At 43.0% G+C, this 16,420-nt stretch overlaps 1 protein-coding gene across 1 annotated transcript in view; it reads right to left on the bottom strand.

Annotated features, from left to right (window-relative positions):
* Positions 1 to 349: 349 nt before the first annotated feature.
* The window catches only part of LOC123696189 (E3 ubiquitin-protein ligase Ubr3), a 52,448-nt gene continuing 36,377 nt past the window's right edge, over positions 350 to 16,420 (bottom strand). Inside the window, exons 9-29 of the mRNA XM_045642249.1 lie at positions 14,467 to 14,648; positions 13,390 to 13,514; positions 12,017 to 12,159; positions 11,271 to 11,434; positions 10,318 to 10,454; positions 9,765 to 9,925; positions 9,514 to 9,688; positions 9,175 to 9,272; positions 8,804 to 8,878; positions 8,411 to 8,558; positions 8,000 to 8,106; positions 7,643 to 7,787; positions 7,276 to 7,411; positions 6,401 to 7,103; positions 5,101 to 5,329; positions 4,322 to 4,591; positions 3,811 to 4,088; positions 3,239 to 3,484; positions 2,392 to 2,750; positions 1,895 to 2,020; positions 350 to 1,478 (exon numbers count right to left, since the gene is read on the bottom strand). Of these exons, the coding sequence (XP_045498205.1) occupies positions 1,903 to 2,020; positions 2,392 to 2,750; positions 3,239 to 3,484; positions 3,811 to 4,088; positions 4,322 to 4,591; positions 5,101 to 5,329; positions 6,401 to 7,103; positions 7,276 to 7,411; positions 7,643 to 7,787; positions 8,000 to 8,106; positions 8,411 to 8,558; positions 8,804 to 8,878; positions 9,175 to 9,272; positions 9,514 to 9,688; positions 9,765 to 9,925; positions 10,318 to 10,454; positions 11,271 to 11,434; positions 12,017 to 12,159; positions 13,390 to 13,514; positions 14,467 to 14,648 (3,999 nt within the window). The 3' untranslated portion in view covers positions 350 to 1,478; positions 1,895 to 1,902. The remainder of the gene's footprint in view (positions 1,479 to 1,894; positions 2,021 to 2,391; positions 2,751 to 3,238; positions 3,485 to 3,810; positions 4,089 to 4,321; positions 4,592 to 5,100; positions 5,330 to 6,400; positions 7,104 to 7,275; positions 7,412 to 7,642; positions 7,788 to 7,999; positions 8,107 to 8,410; positions 8,559 to 8,803; positions 8,879 to 9,174; positions 9,273 to 9,513; positions 9,689 to 9,764; positions 9,926 to 10,317; positions 10,455 to 11,270; positions 11,435 to 12,016; positions 12,160 to 13,389; positions 13,515 to 14,466; positions 14,649 to 16,420) is intronic.

The following is a 16,420-nucleotide window of genomic DNA, read 5'->3' as shown; positions in this document are numbered from 1 at the left end:
AATAATCGCAATTATTTTGAATGTACATGTGAATATTGATTTCATCTTAATATTAATAATAACAATTGTTTTATTTCCCATTTGTTGCAACCCTAGCATATTTTCGTGTGGCAGCGTAAGTACCTACGCTAGCGGCGGCATCGCGCGACATCAAAGGCGTTTCCTTACTGTAGGAAATAATATTGTTATACTGTGATATTATAATATTATGTATGTGCTTTTCGTTTCGTGAATGACATTCTTTCATTTTGAGATTACCCTACATTTATAGTAATTTTTACTCGATCCATATAAGCTTGTATGGTGAATAGGTAGGGAATAGGGATGGTAGATGAATAAAACACTGAGGAAATATCAACAACTTTAATGTTTGAATATATACAAGAACAATCGTAGTTACAATTATCATCGTTAACAATAAAACGCCGCGGCTGCGCCTGCGCCGCAACTCTATTATATATTTATGATTACTTAACGGACCACTTGCACTGGTGTCATGAATAAGGCAACACGTTTGCTATCCTTTGGAAATTTAACAATTTCTTAACTACAGTTAAAATTCAAAATGACCGAAACGACAAATGACAGTTACAGCGCTTGAGCATTGCACTAGTTTATACAATTATACAGACAGTTATAATATAAAATGCTTCGTCCTCTACATCACTAGTCTCGCAGACTCGGAATTGAGCGCATCCATAACAATGTACTTGAGATTTAGCCGAGACTACGCGTACAAAACTTAATAATAATTTCGATTACACTGTTAAACATAACATTACACATAGCTGGTTACACGACGCAATAATAATAATTTACTAACCGCTACACTCACAGCCCGTACTCTACTCCTCGTATTTACACGTGTATATATGTATGTCTCTCTGCACACTGCGCCCGTCTCACTGTGCTCGCCGGTGTGCAAGTTGAGCGGCTCAATAACGACAAGCACCGAAACATTTTGTGTTGCAACACAACACGCAACATTTATACGCGGACGTGTTGCAACACAACACGCAACATCTATACGCGAGTGTGTTGCAAAACCGCATAAAATTTAGAACATTTCAAATATAATTCAGAGTCAGACCTATACAATTCATTTCAACGATCAAATTGCAAACATTTTCGATACCTACTTATGTATAACAATAATTATAATTTTTAGACACAGCTATGTACAGAGGCCGCGGCTCAACTTGGACACGGCGCGTCGATAAACGATTATATATGCAATATAATAGAGATCATTTAATTCAAATATGCGTTAAATCCTCTGTTAAGCGCTTTACAAGCATCCAACATCACTCTCCGAATTGACACGACGAATGGTTCCACACAGAACCGAACGGTCTAAGTATAAATAGGGTTATTTACATAGCGATACATAAGTGTTCAACCGGGAACACAACCCGCGACCCGCGAGCGCGGCTGAGCGGCCGCACTTGCTGTACGTTGCGATGCTGATTTTGGCCAACCTGAAAATATTAAACACATATTTAAAACATTATAAATTCAAAAATAAATTGTTGCGTAGTGGGCGGTGCGTGTGTTGTAAATGGGTGTTGTATATGCGTGTTTATAAAGTGGGCGGAGCGTGTGTTGTATATGCGTGTTTATAAAGTGGGCGGAGCGTGTGTTGTATATGCGTGTTTATAAAGTGGGCGGAGCGTGTGTTGTAAATGGGTGTTGTATATGCGTGTTTATAAAGTGGGCGGAGCGTGTGTTGTATATGCGTGTTTATAAAGTGGGCGGAGCGTGTGTTGTAAATGGGTGTTGTATATGCGTGTTTATAAAGTGGGCGGAGCGTGTGTTGTAAATGGGTGTTGTATATGCGTGTTTATAAAGTGGGCGGAGCGTGTGTTGTTATGTATGCGTACGTGTAGGTGCATACCTGCGGGCTCAGAGCGAGTCGCGATGCCACACCCAGGTGCGCTTGGTGTGGTCGAAGCGGTGCGCCAGCCACTGCGCCTGCAGCAGCTCCACGCGGTCCTCGCTCAGGTACAGCGGCTTGCCGCGCCTGCGCACACCACTCGGTTATCGTTGCAGCGGGTACGGTTACGGTAGCGGAAACAATTATAAATAAACTAGCTTTACGCTCGCGTTTTTAAAGAAAATCCCGTATAGTTTTCGTTCCGGTGGGATTTGCGGGATGAAACCTATCCTACGTACATACGTAGGATAGGTTTCATCCCGCACACATATAGAGGGTAACTAGTATTAATACATATTAATAAATATTAATACTAGTTACCCTCTATATGTGTGCTAAATTTCATTGTAATCGGAGTAGTATTTGCGTGAAAGAGTAACAGTGCATCCTCAAAAACTTTCGCATTTATAATATTATCAGGATTAGTCGCATAGTAGGATAGTACAGAGACTACTCACTTGAGGTCGCGGTCCTCCTCGTCGTAGTCGTCGAGGTAGAGGCTGCCCCAGAGGCAGGCGCGGCGGCCGCGGATGACGATGATGTAGGTGGAGGTGACGACGAGGAAGATGCCCGTGCCGCCGCCGCAGTCCATGGCGTGCTGCACGGCCTCGGCCACCTGGTGCTGGCGGCAGCACGGCTGCTTCAGGCACACCAGCGTGCCGCACAGCAGGCACACGGACGCCTCCTTGGGCACGGCGCCGCACTGCAGGCACACGCGCTCGTGGTAGTACGTGAACAGCCGGTCGTACTCGCGCGGCAGGCGCAGCAGCGCGGGGCCCGCCCACGCCGCGTGCAGGCTGCGCACCACGCGCCCGATCTGCGACACATACAGGGTTACAGTCAATTCAAATAATTTATATTAAAAAAAAAAAAAAAAAATTATCTTTATTTTAAATGAAATCGATAAAATGTTTTCACAAGACAACAAAATTTACTGTACAGAAAAAATGGTAAGTCTCTAAATTTGTTTCAAAATTAAAAAATATGTATGTTATCTTTAAGAGTAAAATATATCCGCATAATTAAGAACACATCGGTCGTGATAAGGTGTTCTATGCGTATAAACTCACAGTAAACATAATCGTAATATTTTCAGAAAATAAATACAAATTCAAATTCAAATTGTCTTTATCTCCTGAATGTAGTTACATAGCTGAGGTACAGAACTAATGAAGTCCAATCAAGTTTATCGATAGTCTGCTCACAAGAGCGGAGCTCGAAGGACCATTTGATGATAACAATATCATCAAACGGTCCTTCGAGCCGGATCGTACAACTGAATCTACCAATGCGTAGCCATCTCACCGCGAGCTGTCCGCCGGTGGCGGCCTGCGCCAGCTGGCGGGCCCAGTGGCGCGCCGCGGCGGGCGCGTGCGGCGGCAGCGCGTGCGCAGCCAGCAGCCGGCCGCCGCCCGCCGCCACCAGCTGCAGGTAGCGCGCCAGCTCCGCGAACTCGCGCGCCGCGTCCGCCGCCAGCGGCAGCTCGCCGCCGTACACGTGCTTGCGGACCAGCGCCGCGATGCGCAGGTACGGCAGCACCAGCTCCTGCACCTGGCCGGGGAACATACTAAATTAGTATGAGTAGCTCATGTTTAGTATAATTTGCTGTGTTCCACAATCAAACAGCATTTCATACATCCGGCTGTTTGTGTGATATTTTACGAGATTTTCACATTTTCCAAAATTTAATTTGACCTTTACTTCATTAAACAGTAGAATAATAAGAAATATTAAAATAAATAGGTACTGGATATATCTGCACAACCAAAAAAATTATCCACAGAATAACATAAAATTTTAATGCTTGCAATAAATGCATATCATTCATTAAACAGAAATTTATCTTTTTTAAATTATGAGTATAAAATACTGCTTACCTCCTCCTCAATCTGATCTAGAGTCACATCAGCACTCTGCGCGGGCGTATCATCATCCAGCAGGTGATCCCCAGCGAGCGCCCCCCGCAGCAGCCGCGCAGCATCCAGCAAACTGCCCTCCCCCTCCCCCTCCCCGTCCCCGTCCCGTGGGTCCCCGCCCTCCCCCCGCCCGTCGGCCGCGGCCAGCAGGCGCGCGAACCGCCCGTTGGCCACGAGCTGGTTCACCACCTGGTAGTACGTGAGCGCGTACAGCGCGCGCACTATGCACGTGAAGTGCACTGGAAAACGAATAAATAGATAAAAATATAATGTTGTTGTTTAAAAAATATGATAATATAATCAGTCTGTAATCAGTTTTTAGACATTTTCTTCTGAAGTAAAATTACGTGCATAACCAACAAAACAAGTGCGCAAATAAGGTGCGTTTTTATTGTGAATTCAATGAACAATTTTTTTTAATAAATTCCTTATTTGTTATCCTAATGTGAGTGTAACAATATCAATAACTCACGTATATCGAGGTGCGGCGTGTCGTCGGGCGCCAGCAGCAGCATGTGCATGAGCAGCGCGGTGGGGTCGCGCAGCAGCAGCGGCACGGGGCGGCGCGGCGCGGGGGCGGGCGCGGGCGGGCCGGCCTCCGCCCCCGCGCCCCCCTCGCACTCCGCCCCTGCTCCGCCCTCCGCGCTCGGCACCAGCGCGCGCCACGTGGCCGCCACGCCCAGCGACGCGCCCGCCACCACCAGCGCGCGCGCGTGCGCACCCGCCACCGATAGTAGTGGCACTGCAACAGACATTATTATATTGAAAGAAAGAAATAAATAATGTTTATTCAGCACCACACAAAACATATCGAAAAAAATAAAATGAAAAATACAATAAAAATGGTAGCTAAAAATGCCAGCACTGCCTACTATATGTATTATCCTACCTAATCAGCCTACGATCAGTGTGGAACTAAAATATTACAATTGCAACATTAGGTTATTAATTGGATACTTTGTTATTTAAGCCGCAAGTTTTTTACTTTAACGGTCATCACTGATTACAGAAACTTTCTCTGTAACATTAGCTGACGTGGGGACCTTTATGATCACCATTAATTTAAATTTGTATTATACCTGTTTTTTTATGTATTTTTGTTTTGGTGCTAAATAAATGAATTTTAATTTTAAATTATAGAAGAATTCATCAGTATACCCTGTGAAATTCAAGAAAATACTACACATTCCAAGTCTGATTAGGTCGTTTTAATTTTAATTTGATTTAAATAACTCTGCAGTCTGCACTAACCGATACAATCGTCCCTGGGCTTGTATCTGGGCGGGCGGTTGGGCGGCGGCTGCACGAGGCGGCCGCCGCGCTGCACCAGCTCGCACTCGAGGTTGGTGCGCACGAGCGACGCCACGAACGTGAAGATGGCGGCCGGCGACGAGCCGTAGCGCTGCCGCAGCTTGCCGCCCGCCATCGCCGTCATGTCGCCCATCGCCTTGCCCATCGCCTCCGATAGCTGCGACTTCACCTGCGTAATACATAAGTGGAAAAGTGTGAGTGAAAAAGTGTGAGTGCAAAAGTGTGAGCGGAAAAGTGTGAGTGAAAAAGTGTGAGTGGAAAAGTGTGAGTGGAAATTCGTGAGCGGGAAATTGTGAGCGGGAAATTGTGAGCAGAAGTGTGAGCAGAAGTGTGAGCGGAAAAGTGTAAGTGGAAAAGTGTGAGCGAAAAAGTGTGAGTGGATTATTGTGAGCGGGAAATTGTGAGCGGAAAAGTGTGCGTGGAAAATTGTGAGCGGAAAAATGTGCGTGGAAAATTGTGAGCGGGAAATTGTGAGCGGAAAAGTGTGCGTGGAAAATTGTGAGCGGAAGTGTGAGTGGAAAATTGTGAGCGGGAAATTGTGAGCGGAAGTGTGAGCAGAAGTGTGAGCGGAAAAGTGTAAGTGGAAAAGTGTGAGCGAAAAAGTGTGAGTGGATTATTGTGAGCGGGAAATTGTGAGCGGAAAAGTGTGCGTGGAAAATTGTGAGCGGAAAAATGTGCGTGGAAAATTGTGAGCGGGAAATTGTGAGCGGAAGTGTGAGCGGAAAAGTGTGCGTGGAAAATTGTGAGCGGAAGTGTGAGTGGAAAATTGTGAGCGGGAAATTGTGAGCGGAAGTGTGAGCAGAAGTGTGAGCGGAAAAGTGTAAGTGGAAAAGTGTGAGCGAAAAAGTGTGAGTGGATTATTGTGAGCGGGAAATTGTGAGCGGAAAAGTGTGCGTGGAAAATTGTGAGCGGAAAAATGTGCGTGGAAAATTGTGAGCGGGAAATTGTGAGCGGAAGTGTGAGCGGAAAAGTGTGCGTGGAAAATTGTGAGCGGAAGTGTGAGTGGAAAATTGTGAGCGGGAAATTGTGAGCGGAAGTGTGAGCGGAAAAGTTTGAGTGGAAAATTGTGAGCGGAAGTGTGAGTGGAAAAGTGTGAGCGGAAAAGTGTGAGTGGAAAAGTGTGAGCGGAAAAGTGTGAGTGGAAAAGTGTGGGTGGAAAAGTGTGGGTGGAAAAGTCAGTGTTACTTTAACACGCGGCTTGGAAAATATGAATGAACAGAACAATAGAGCGAGCACGTACCGGCGGCGCGATCTCCCGCTCGAGCATGGCGCGCAGCTGCCGCGCGAGCTGCGCGAAGGGCGGCGCGGGGTCGGGCGGCGCGCGCGGGGCGGGCGGGGCGGGCGGCGGCGGCGCGCGCGGCAGCACGCTGTTGGCCAGCTGGCGGCACAGCGGGCACAGGAACTCGCCGCGCTCCACGTGCAGGTTGGGCGGGCGCGGCGCCGCCAGCGCGCGCAGGTAGGCGCGCAGGCAGCGCAGGTGCACGTGGTGGCCGCACGACTGCGCCGCCACGCCGCCCTCCCAGCCCACCGACACGCTCAGCAGCCACGAGTCGCGGTCGAAGTGCTGCTGCAGCTCGTCGTGCAGGCGGTCGTGGTGCGCGGCGGCCGAGGCGCGCTGCGTGGCCGCCAGCCGCGCGCGCTCGCCCTCGGACAGCGCCAGCGCCGGCGGCCCCGCGCCCGCGCGCCGCCGGTGGCCCAGCACGGCCGTGGACTGCAGCAGCGCCACCAGCCCGATGGGGTCGTGCAGCGCGGCGGGCGCCGTGGTGTTGCAGATGACGCAGTCGTAGTCGCGCGCCACGGGCTCGTCGTCCCACTCCATGTGCTCGCCCTCGAGCTGGCGCACGGCGGACAGGAACTGCGCCTGCTTGCGCGCGAACTCGCGCATGAGCGCCGCCTGCCGCTCGCGCGCGCGCCGCGACCGCTCCTCCTTCTCGCGCCGCTCCCTGCGCACACACACCCGCAACCACACACGTTAGCGTTTCATCGAGGCTTTTTACAATATCACTATAATTTTTACCAATCAGACTACAATATATTAAGTACAAAAACAGTAAAACTATATAAAAATACAGTAAATGTATTAGATATCCCGCACACAAAGGCAAAAGTGTATACCTTGCTCTCTGTTCCGCCTGCCGTTCTCGCTGGTTTGGCCACATGGTACGTCGCACTTGTTGAATAGCATCTGCACATCGCGAATCTAGCGCTGCCAGTTTATGCAAAACTTGTCCGATGAAGTGTGGTCCGTCACCTATACAAAATGACACATAATATTAAAGTTTTCCATCTATATTACTCATCTATGTATATCCTATTAAATAAAATCATGTTTATTCTGTCTACTGAATCCATGATGTGGCGAGGTCGATTTAACTCTCCTGATTTCATTGAATCAGTCACAAAATTCCCCCCCTTTTTAAACATCTATTCCTATTTACGTTTCAACATCAATCTCTTTTCTTCACACTAAATCTATACTCACCAATAGGTTCTTGCGAGGCTGGTGGAGGCTCATCCAATGAAAATGAATCAAGGCGGCCCGATAGTTGCGAGTGCAGTTTCAATAGCAGCGAGATGATTGACTCGTTCACCGGGATCTGCTCTTCAGCTTGCGAGTGTAGTTGCACCTGTGGGAAACATATTGTGTATGAAGTTTATAGCACAATTTCAGTCTCTAAATAAATTGATGGCACAAAAAATGCGTACAAATATAAAATAATTTTACTCTGCTTAAGTTCTTTTTACTCAAAATAAATTTGACTGTATACTTTATTTTTATTTATTCGTTTATCTGTAGTTTGTATACTCTCTAATGTGTTCTTCATTCTAAATAGCATACCTGTGTGTTGGAAGTGTGCGCGTCGTGTGCGGAGTGCGCTGCGTGCGGTGCGTCCAGTTCCAGCGGCGCGGGCAACGCACGCGGCTCGCTCATTTCCCATTCTAGCTCTGTGACGGATAATTAATTAATAAGAAAATCATTATGATGAAGATGTTTAATAACAAAAGTTTGATTAGGAAATCGTACAGACAATGAGACTTCGCGGAATACGATCCGCTGATGTCGCACTTCTTATTATATTATTTTATTTCCACATTTTAAACCAGTGGACGGTATTAAGCATACATAGGGACATAAGGATATAGGGACAGAGAAAGCGACTTTGTTTGATACTATGAATTGATTTTGCTCATTAACAAAACTAATATAATAATGTAATTTTTTTTAAGTAAACATAATATGCGAACGTACCGAGTGCATGGTCCGGGGGCGTGTCCCGGTCCTGATGCGCGTGGTGGGCGGCCAGCGCCAGCGACATGGCCGCGCCCTCCATGTCCATGTCCGTGTCCGTGTCCGCTTCACCCCCACCCTGGACCACTAGCGCACCGGTTTCACCACTCTACGTAAATTAAATAAATATAAAAATAAAAAAAAAATACATTTAAATGCGATAATCAAACACAAAGAAATAATAAATTAATATACATTATGTGCAAACAACTGGCTAATCTATTATTTAAAATGACAAAATAATGTATAAAAATATACGTAGAGAGTCAAATAGATATATTATCAGTCTCATATGTAATATTTAACCGCTTACTACTAAGTTTTCAAAATTGTGTTCTCAAATAAATGACGTACCTCTAAAGCTCTAATCTCGGGCGCATCACCACCCGCGTCTGATTGGTCGTCTGGTACTGAATTGTTGCGGACCATCTAAAGAACAAATTTTTAATCATTAATTCATATTTTAATTAACTATAAATAAATAGTTAGAATGTTATAGTAAATTTTAGTTTGTAAAAAGTAAATTTACATTCGAAGACCAGGATACCTAATGCTGGTTTAATGACAAACAACTTTATTCGCGATAAATATTCAGAAAATCTTGATATCAGTTGTAAAACGAAAGAGAACTATGCTATTGAATAGTGCGTGTACGTATGCGTGCGCGTACGTGTGAACGCATCTTTGCGTGTGTATGTGCGTACAAAAATGTTTGTGCATGTTACCTGCATGGGTTGCGGCACTGCTAGCGCAGTGGAGGCCACTTTGCTGCCCGCTTCGCTTTCGCCTTCGCCCGCCTCAGCTCCCTCCCATTCCGGGTCACCTGGCGACAGAGTAAACTTCACGTTTAAATATTGAAATAATTGTTGGAAAATTAATTTAAACTCGATTTTATTTTGTTGTTGTCGTGGAAAGGACAGTCAGTCAATGAAAGACAGATTGCCATTGGGGACGCCAGAACTGTTTGCGTGTGCGTGTTTGTGTATAGGCACGCCGCCCACGTGTTCGTGCGTGTGTGCGGGCACGCCGCCCACTGTGTGTGTGTGTGTGTGCGGGATACTGACTGTCCGAGTGGTAGGGCTGCGGGTAGAGCTGCGCGGCGGCGTGCAGCGGCGGCACGTGCGCGACCACGGTGCGCGCGTTGCTGCACACGGAGCCGCCGGGGAACGCGGCCAGCAGCGGCACGCCGCCCACTGCTCCGCGCCGCACGCCCTCGCCGCTCGCCACGCACACGGAGCGCTGCAACACACGCGCGGTTAGCGGGGGGTCGCACGGGGTGGGGCGGGGGGTGGGGGGGCGGTAGGCGCGCACTCACGTCGCTGGGCGGCAGCTGGCGGTGCAGGTCGGCGGCCACGTCCAGCAGGTACACGGCGAGCGCCAGCACGTGGTCGGGCGGCGCGGCGGCCCCCCCCGCGCCTCCGTCCCGCCGCCGCACGCCGCGGTGCAGCACCGCCAGCAGCGCCGCGTGCAGCACGCCTGCAACACAACCGATATATTATTATACACATTACACAGTGTCCCGCATTTGGAGTTTTATGTTCAATCGAACTTTTGATATTAAATACGTAGAAATTAAATTCATTACATAAAAATACTTATAGTACGAAAGCCCACTGCAGGATTAGTGTGTTCATCGATTTTTTGCTAAAACCCAAATTTTATGTACATTTTAAAAGGAAGAAAGTTGTCCGTCAAAATTTAGCCGCAAGCATTTTTAATTAAATAATTTGTAATCGATTTATTGGAAAAAAATTCGGTCATCTGTATTTATATAAGTGTAGTCTACAATCTACATCACAAAAAATAAAAAAAATATGACCATCAATATAAGAATTTTTGTATAATATTAGAATCAGCTATTTGTTTACCGGAAGTGCAGATCTGTCTGGGGTCCCCACTAAGCTCCACGTTGGGCGGCGCGCGCGCAGGCCGCAGCGGGGGCCACAAGTTGCCCGTTGCTGTGTTGGCCGACCCTCCGCCTTCAGCCTTGCGTTTCTCCGCTACACTGTATAATTTACACGTTTATTTGTTATTATATGATTGCTATTGACAATTTTTGGATAATTATTAGTAATTCGAATTATAAAAATCTACAATTACATCAGTCAGTATCGACATTCGAAAATTGAACAATAATTCCAAAAGTTTTCAAACTTCGGTCAAGTGAATGGTTGATTGGGACGACAATAAATCTCATTTTGCAACCTTGTCCGCAGTCCGGAACATTGTTTAAATTGCAATTAAATTATTTTTTGCTGTATGGTCGTGAAAAAAATTCCAAAGGTTCTGCAAACTTGGGGAAGTTTTCGCTATAATATTTCATATCACGTATTAAATTTTCAACCAATCTAAGTGTACGGAACATCTTTTGGTATTGAATATTAAAGTTTTTTTTTTATTAAACTGAATGAAAACGTTCCAAAGTTCTGCAAACTTGACACAGATATCGGAAAAATATACCGAACGGTTGAATAAATTTGCAACCTTTTTCGTCGACCGGAACATGTTTATTTATAATTATTCTTAATTCGTGGTCATTTTAGTGGTCTCGGAATAATTACAAAAGTTTTGGAACTTGGTTGCAAACTTCGAAAACATCTATTCTGATGCATCGCATGATCCGGAACTTTATTCAATTTGCCAAAAATGTATTTTTTTAATTTTTTCACCTTCAATAAAATTTCAAAAGTTCTGCAAATAGAGGGAACTGTTTAATTTAGGGATTAATATCAGCCGTGGGTATCTTTGGAAGATTTCCCCGCTTAAAAAAAAAGGATGAGTAGGAAGCAGGACAGGATTGTATATAACAGAGCGCACTAACTAAGCGGCGAAGCGGTCCATGGAGGCGTGGAAGTCGCGGCGGTGCACGGCGCGGCGCAGCACGTGCAGCGGGTCGTAGTAGCGCTCCCACACCGCCGCGCGCGGCACGAACAGCCCCTGCTCCAGCGCCTCCGAGCCGCGGGGGGGTGCGCGGTACTCCGACAGCTGCACACACATGCATTTGTCAAAAATGAGCGTGAAACTTCTTTAGCAAGATTCAAAGCCTAATCAGAACACATTGTTTAGTCAAAAACACACAAAAAGGAAAAAAAATATATCCATCTAGTACAAAGGTCGCTTCCGCTGGAAGGTAGGGGAATGAAGCTAAGTTGAATACAATAAAAAGTAAAAAAAAAAACACACATAACAGAAGTGAAACTGCTTTAGCAAGATTCAAACATACCAAACTTTACTCCATTACGTGATGGTATTGACATGACGCGATCTTACTCTCAACGTGCCTATAGTTGCACAGTGCACTTCAAAAACTGTATTACTAATATTTACAAGTTTACTTTTTACTTAATCATAAGTTTATGTATGGGTGTTGTTGCGTCCGTGTGTCACAAACTCTTTCAACTTCTTCTACTGGTTCCATGCTGATACTTTTCGCTGCCAGAGCTGGATAATAGTCTTATAGATTAACAAACTGATCCGCGATTAAGCTCGCATAGTTATAAGAGATTTCTATGGGAAAACTGCAGCAGCTCGTCGTTGCTGCAAGTGTATCTAGCGTGCCGCACGCACCTCGCTGAGCACCGCCTCGAAGTTGCGCGTGTGCGCGTTGCCGGAGCGCTCGGGCATGAGCTCCAGCAGCTGCGAGTGCGTCTTGTCGCCCGCCGCCAGCAGCGTGGCCACCTCCACGCGCGACTGCAGCACCTCGTCGTTGCCTGCCAACCGAACGGGTTTAAACAATCATCTACGATATCAACAACTTTACGAACGCTCCCAAAGAACACAGAACCTCATACCGCAAAAAGACATTCGTATTCAATTTTAAGTGAAAACAACCGACGTTCTCGGTAAAATAATGTAAATGCTGACAACAATTATTATTTATTGTTAGATTTTGCAAAAAAATTGCCAATTTCAGTCAAAATTTATAGTTATCTGACAAGAAAGATCCCTATTATCCGAGATTCCACTTTGGTGAAAAAAATCAACATTTTCAATGAAAATTGAATAAAATCATAAAATATTTTTATACAGCAGTCAGTAGGAATATCGACATTCGAAATCGAAAATTTAACAATAATTCCAAAAGTTTTCAAACTTCGGTCAAGTGAATGGTACATTGGGCCGACAATAAATCTCATTTTGCAACCTTGTCCGCAGTCCGGAACATTGCTAAAATTACAATTAAATTACATTTTTTTTTTTTTTGCTGTATGGTCGTGAAAAAAATTCCAAAAGTTCTGCTAACTTGCGGTAGTTTTCCATATAATATAGATGTTTTCGAAGTTTGCAACCAAGTTCTAAACTTTTGTAATTATTCCGAGACCTTAATTAGAGACCGAATTACTCGAAAAAATGACCACGAATTAAAAATAATTATAAATAAACATGTTCCGGTCGACGAAAAAGGTTGCAAATTTATTCAACCGTTCGGTATATTTTTCCGATAGTTATTTTTCCGATAGTCCAAGTTTGCAGAACTTTTAATTATGTTTAATAAAAAGAAAATTAATATTCAATATCAAAAGATGTTCCGTACACTTAGATTGGTCGCAAATTTAATACATGATATGAAATGTTATATCGAAAACTTCCCCAAGTTTGCAGAACTATTGGAATTTTTTTCACGACCACACAGCAAAAAATTATTTAATTGCAATTTTAACAATGTTCCGGACTGCGGACTAGGTTGCAAAATGAGATTTATTGTCGCCCCAATGTACCATTCACTTGAGCGAAGTTTGAAAACTTTTGGAATTATTGTGGATTGATTGTCTTGACTGACTGGAGTATCATTTTTTATTAAAGACCTTAAAATGAGCTATAATTTCTTCCATTTACAATATTACAAAATTCTCCATAGATTTCCAGATATTCTATGCAATACCAATCATATCGTAAGATATTTGATCTATATCTAATTCAGTTACCAGGTGTCCACTCACCAAGGTTAGTCCTGGAGCTGACGAGTATGGCGAGGAAGGTGAGCAGCCCCTCCACCATGGCGTCCTGCTCCGCCGCTTGCGACGGCGACATGGGCGTCATACTGAGCCACTCGCGCACTCCGAATCTGGAGCAAATGTTGTGTTTTTATTTCCTTATAATATTTTATGGATAGGATAGATTATTTACATTTAAAAATTCAAGTTAACAAAAGTCTGTTTACATTTAATGCATCATGTTATGATGCAGATATATAAGAACCAAATGCTTTCGATTCTGGAATGCAATGTTTCCTGAAATAACACCTTCATAAAGACAAAAGAAGTCGTACTTTACAAAAATTCAAGTAATTTCTGTCTGTGTTGAAATCATAACAAATTTACTGTAAACAATACAATAAAAAAAACTATAAAATATTATTATACGTCATGATACCAAAAGGAAGTATGACATCATACTATACAAAACATGATTAATAGCAAAAAAGAAGTCATAAAGACAGTGAAACTCTTACACACATAATACAATAGTTCCATGTGAAACGAGAGAACCAGCGGCATAATTATATGTCACGAGTACCGAGTATCTAGTCACAGTACCCCAAGTACATACATTATCATAATTCGCAGAAATTATAAGTGAATAAAGCTGTTGTTACAATTCAATGTTATAGATATAAAGTTACGCTCATGTTTCAATTGTAGCATTTGATGATGATGATTTTTGTAAAATATAGAATTACTCGTATTATATAAAGGTTACGGCGGCAGTAGATACAGATTAATGTTAACTGACCTTATCTGATTGTTTTCTTATATATTATGATTACAAATTTAATAATTTAAAATATCATATTATGCAATTGCGAATGCGAGACCTTATGTATAACGTAAATTGTAGTGAACAGTACTAACTGACAAGTACTTGACTTGAATAATCCATCATCGAATGCATAAAATCTAACTGTATGATCCTATGGAATGTTTGTGTGTGCTAATATATGCTTGCTAGTGTGCGTGTGACAAAGTGTGTGTGTTTGTTTGCGTGTCTGTTTGTGTGTCTGCGTGCTCAGCACTCACGTGTCTATGCACATGTCCATGAATTGGTCGGCGGGCAGGTGCGCGGCGCAGATTTGCAGCCAGAATATGTCCAAGTCGACCATCGAGTTGCAGAAGTTCGCCTGGATGTACGTCATCGCCTGCCCCTTGATCTGCAGCCCGTTGCGCACCCACACGCCCGCCAGGATCTCGTAGAACAGGCTCTGCGGGGGACAAACCGACTTCGGTTAAACAGACATCATGAGCAGGCATTTCATCACATTAAACAATAATTACACACGAGAAAATGCAATTCACAAATTAATATGGGCCAATATCTTAAAAATAAATGAAGATACATGAATTCTTGTAGCTCAAAAACTACGGGACACTTTTCTGGCTTATTGGAAAAAAAACGATCACGAGGCGAAATTTTATTCTCTCGGCCACTCGTGATATGATAGCAACATATTATAATGATAATATTATGATTTCAAAAGCCCAACCACAGAGTTTCTTACCGAATATTCTCTGTAAAAACTGCTTTTGAATAATTTAATTCTGTATTTTGGCGATTCTAAAGCGAATAAAGAAATGTTTGAGTTTGAGTTGAGAGCGTGTAGAATAATTCCTTGCGAAACACGGATTGCTTAGTAACTCTCTACTATACCTTAATTATGCGGATTCAAGACAGGAAATTATATCATTTATGATTACAATTCTTAAAAAAAACGTTTAAGTGTGTTTCTGTTTTGTATTTGTGAGGAGTTTTTATTAGTAATATATCTTCGTGTCTCTATATCTAGTTCGTTTAGCGCACACAACCGGACACTCAAATTAATGCAAGTAAGCTTATCTACATTTAGGGGAATCCCTGTAATTTGAGTACAGAGTAGTAACAATGTTTAATTATAAAATAAAATGATTTTCAAATTTCAATTGTGAATTCCGCGAATTTCACTAGATAATCTGAGTTGCTTAAATTCTTCAGAGTTTAGTAGTGCTAAATTTAAAAATTATGCAAAAAATGTATTAGTTCTGAGAGCCTACTACAGGAATACATGGAAGATGAAAATCCATGGAGGGGTGTCGCGTAAGAAACACAGGACAGTTCTTTGGCATAATATTATTATTTTGTTATATTATGTAGTTAGATAAAAGTTACATATAATTTAAAATTAAGTTGTAATATTGATAATTGATATGATTTTTAAAGAGCAACTATGAAGTTTCTAGCCGGTTCTTCTCCATAGATACTGCTTTCCGAATCGGTGGTAAATGTTAAAAATATGTAATGACGATTCGAAAGTGCTTCTAAAAGAAGTCTAATTGAATACTTAAATAAATGTTTGAGTTTGAGTGTGAGTTTGAGTTTAAATTTGTGTATTCAGTTTTTAAATAAACAAAACAGTAATTTCAAAAAAAAATATTAATCTACTTTAATGATATGTAATCATGTAGCCACTTAAAATAAATCCATAAACAACCCCAAAACAAATAAATCACTTGACCTAAATTATGAAATTGAACTGATACCGAATGTATTTTTGTATTATAAATCGATTCATAATTATTATTGACTTAAGGACATCGAGTGAACCAAATAGAAGGATAATTGTCTTTTCTTTGTCCCTAACACGCAATATTTGTATAATAGTTAGAATATCATTAAAACTAGTTGCTGATTACAATAAATAAATAACAAAGCGCACATCTGTTTGCCTCCCATATCACACCGACAACAAATTCCTGACTACAAAAAATTCAGAAAGGACGACAAAAAGCTTTTGTTAACGAAGTGGAGAATGTTGCGGGTTTTGTAAATGTTGCCAGATGTTCGGAATTACCACAAAACTGTATAATTAGTGAGCTGACTTTATCATAACGGTACATACATATTATATACATTTTTCTTCGTATGAATGATATTCTGTACATCTTGTGTTCTACTTCCTGCTTTAAATATTGATTTAGACATACTCATAGAGTACCTACA

The sequence above is a fragment of the Colias croceus genome, chromosome 12 (genome assembly GCF_905220415.1).
Source record: "Colias croceus chromosome 12, ilColCroc2.1".
NCBI classification, from domain to species: Eukaryota; Metazoa; Arthropoda; class Insecta; order Lepidoptera; family Pieridae; genus Colias; species Colias croceus.
Note: the sequence above shows the minus strand (reverse complement) of the source record. Positions and strands in the feature narration are given on the sequence as shown.